A 2,993-nucleotide genomic window follows, 5' to 3' on the forward strand; every position below is an offset into this window, starting at 1 on the left:
TATAAAAATATAAGTTTATTATTATATACATGTACCAATATACAATGTCAACTAATTGAACAGTTTCTCCATGAGATAGTAAACTTTACTGATGTTTGCTATAGGGCCTGCATAGTACTAAATAAATAACGTAACCTGTTGATTGAAATTAATGCAGAAAGTCAAAAAAACTTAGAGGTCACAACTGCATGTCCATCCATTATTTTCCCGGCTGCAGTATCGTCTGTCTCCTTACAGGAACTAGAGGGACGAGAACTGGTTGAGCGGGGACCAGAATAGTTCGGGGTGTTATGACGGATATGATCTTGGGAGGTGGAATCTTCACCACTGGAACCTTAACTACGGGGACCTTTATGACTGGCGCAGGTACCGCTCCTCCGAAAATGTGGACATGCCTGTGGACTTTTATTGGTCTAGCTCCCGGCCGAATGGGAGGAAGGATTCGTCGGCCTTGCGTACGTAGGGTTTGGATTTGTTCTCCGCCGCAGATCTTGCTCAATGGAGGCAGAACATCCGTGCAGTTGCTCACGTGATTGTACGCTCCGCACGTGCAAACGTTAACGCCGTCTGGGTGGGACACGCGGTCGCCTACCTTGACAATGGATCCGCCGATGTTGCATGATCCTACAAAATAATCTTTGACTTAAAAAAGCATTGAAAACAAGTCTGCAATTAAGTGATTATTAGCTGACTTATTAATTGGCTGGAATTCAGTACTTTAGAAATCATAAAAAGCAGGTTCACCTGCTTCAAGGTGAACTTTTCTATACAACAAATTAAACCAAGCTATATTAAAATACTTCCAATATAGTTGTGCATAGCACATCATGTACTTGCACCTTACATTTTAGATGAACACATTTTTTCAATTCAGATAAACATTTATATCACTATTTTTGGTCATTTCTATTTTTTTAAATGAGTTTTAATTCTACGCTGATTCCAAATGACAACAATTAAAGGCGATATACCAGAATTTAATTAAATTGTACTCACCTTCACAATAAAAGCAGTTATTTCCGGGTCTTTTTTGATTGCATTCTGGTTTTGTTTTAGCGCATGCCCACAGCTTGCAATAATGGAAGTCGTTGTGTTTTTGGCAGTATCGGTCTGTACCAAACACAGACGATATATCGGGAAGTTCCGATGTCTTGTATCGCAGACAGCTTGTTCCAAATCTCTCTACCCCACCTGTAATTAGGCGGGAACGTAATATTTATTATCATTCCATTTCACAGATTACATTAACATTAGCAGAAATAATTATTAACTTTTTAATAAAAGCATATAAATGGATTTTTAAAGAAGCCAATCTCCTAACGAACACCTTGATGGTTTTGAAAATCTTGATATATCTCTCAATATCATCTTTGTTAAACCATTGGTTTCCGATCCGAAATCTGGCTACTTCACAACATTGTAAAGAAGTGAAGCGGATCGTAAATACTTGGCTAGTTAAGAGGGTTCAATATTGGCTCAGGAATGGTAAATCCTTCATATAGACAATTAATTGACCTTTTAAGAGCTAAAATAATTCAAAATGCATATAGTTTTACCTGTCTCCAAGATTAGCACCAATGTAAAAAGAGCCAGGAATACAGTGATTCTCCAGCTCGCCATTCGAACACTACCTGCCGACAAAAAAACATAAAACCATGGTAACAGTTAAGAAAACTAACTTGTCTTGCGAAGCGAAAAGCCTAGTTAATTAATCTGAACGACAATAATTCTCTTACCTCTCTATTGTTCAATATATAATGATTTCCTCTGGAAAACACACGGTATAATGAAGAAAAAAGAGCAAGGATGTTTCGATTAGGCTACTCTGCAAAATTTCTCTACAGGAAGTAAAAATAAAACTTTCTTTAAGACAGAGATAGAGACTTTGGACGTCACGGACAATGACAGGAGCTCAGATAGGGGCAGAATAAAACCTGGCGTATATTGCTCATTAAAGAAGGCTTCTCCTTAAAGTGACGTAAAACAGGGACCATTAGGTCCGTCTTGATTGATAATGTAATGATGTATATGCAGGAGTGGAAAAATCCAGATTTTTGTTCTATTTTTACGATTCTTGTTAAATTCTTGACCCTTCTCTGTTATTGTTTGTAAACATTGTGCTTTGATTGATAGTAAAGTTTACCTACATTTAATTGCAAAATATATAAAAACCTGAAATATTTTGTTTGTTTGTTTATAACTTTATATTTACATTCCTATGTCAGTAAATGATCAATAGGTTGAAACTAAAAGTTTAGTTATAACTTATAAAATATCCGTGTGGGAGAAAATAAAAACAAATAAATGTATTTCCATTTCTAATTTTTTTTTTTCGCTGTGATTACTCTGAGAAAGTTTGCGGAGCTGATTTTTTGATAATTCTACTTGAATGTAAATCAGGCAGGTCGATAGCTCAGGAGCTAAGGAGGCCTAATATGCATGCAAATGTCGTGCGGCTAGCTATGTTACAACGCACTTTGAAAAATTACGCACTTTGAAATAATTTTTCAAAGTGCGTTAAAATTTGGGACCAAGCTAACGCACTTTGAAAAAATATTTTTTTTTTCAAAGTGCGTTAATATGGACCATATTAACACACTTTGAAAAAAATGTAAAGATTGATCAATATTCCTTCAAATAATCGGTATGATAAATAACAGATCCTGGTTTGATAACTTTTTAATGATAAAGTCACTGTGGGACCTGAGATATTGACGTTTTAAATATTTAAGGTTTTGATAAAATAAAGGGAAAATTAAAGGGTCTTGAAAAAAAGAGTGACGATTGTTTAAGTTTATAAATTCGTTTCCCCCCTTTTTTTTAATTCTAGTCTTTGATAAGTAGATGTAAAGATGTAAAGGGGGCACTAACAGAAGACAGCTTCAAGCAACTTAGCATGTATCATAAAAAGGGGGGGGGGATTTGATTGTTCAAAACTATGAAAATTCTTTTTCTCTCATACGTTTTACTGTACTTTAAAATTTCTAGTTTTC

General features: G+C 35.3%; 1 protein-coding gene across 1 annotated transcript; it reads right to left on the bottom strand.

The window, feature by feature from the left end:
- LOC134276458 (uncharacterized) lies at nt 1-1,912 on the bottom strand. Its single transcript, XM_062758709.1, has 4 exons — nt 1,737-1,912; nt 1,557-1,631; nt 997-1,191; nt 1-624 (listed from the first exon to the last, which is right to left on the bottom strand). Exons 2-4 carry the CDS (start codon nt 1,618-1,620, stop codon nt 200-202), a joined length of 684 nt encoding a protein of 227 aa, XP_062614693.1. The 5' UTR covers nt 1,621-1,631; nt 1,737-1,912; the 3' UTR covers nt 1-199.
- Between the last annotated feature and the right edge of the window lie 1,081 nt (nt 1,913-2,993).

The sequence above is a fragment of the Saccostrea cucullata genome, unplaced genomic scaffold (assembly GCF_032062105.1).
Source record: "Saccostrea cucullata isolate Sc308-1 unplaced genomic scaffold, CSIRO_AGI_Scuc_v1 ctg1207, whole genome shotgun sequence".
Classification (NCBI taxonomy): Eukaryota; Metazoa; Mollusca; class Bivalvia; order Ostreida; family Ostreidae; genus Saccostrea; species Saccostrea cuccullata.

Bases quoted from the DNA above. Each gene is read 5' to 3' on its own strand.
- LOC134276458 (XM_062758709.1), bottom strand. From the start codon at position 1,620: ATGGCGAGCTGGAGAATCACTGTATTCCTGGCTCTTTTTACATTGGTG. The intron at 1,192-1,556 runs GTAAAACTATAT...GCCTAATTACAG, and splicing joins GGTGCTAATCTTGGAGACAG to GTGGGGTAGAGAGATTTGGA. The intron at 625-996 runs GTGAGTACAATT...ATTATTTTGTAG, and splicing joins TAACTGCTTTTATTGTGAAG to GATCATGCAACATCGGCGGA.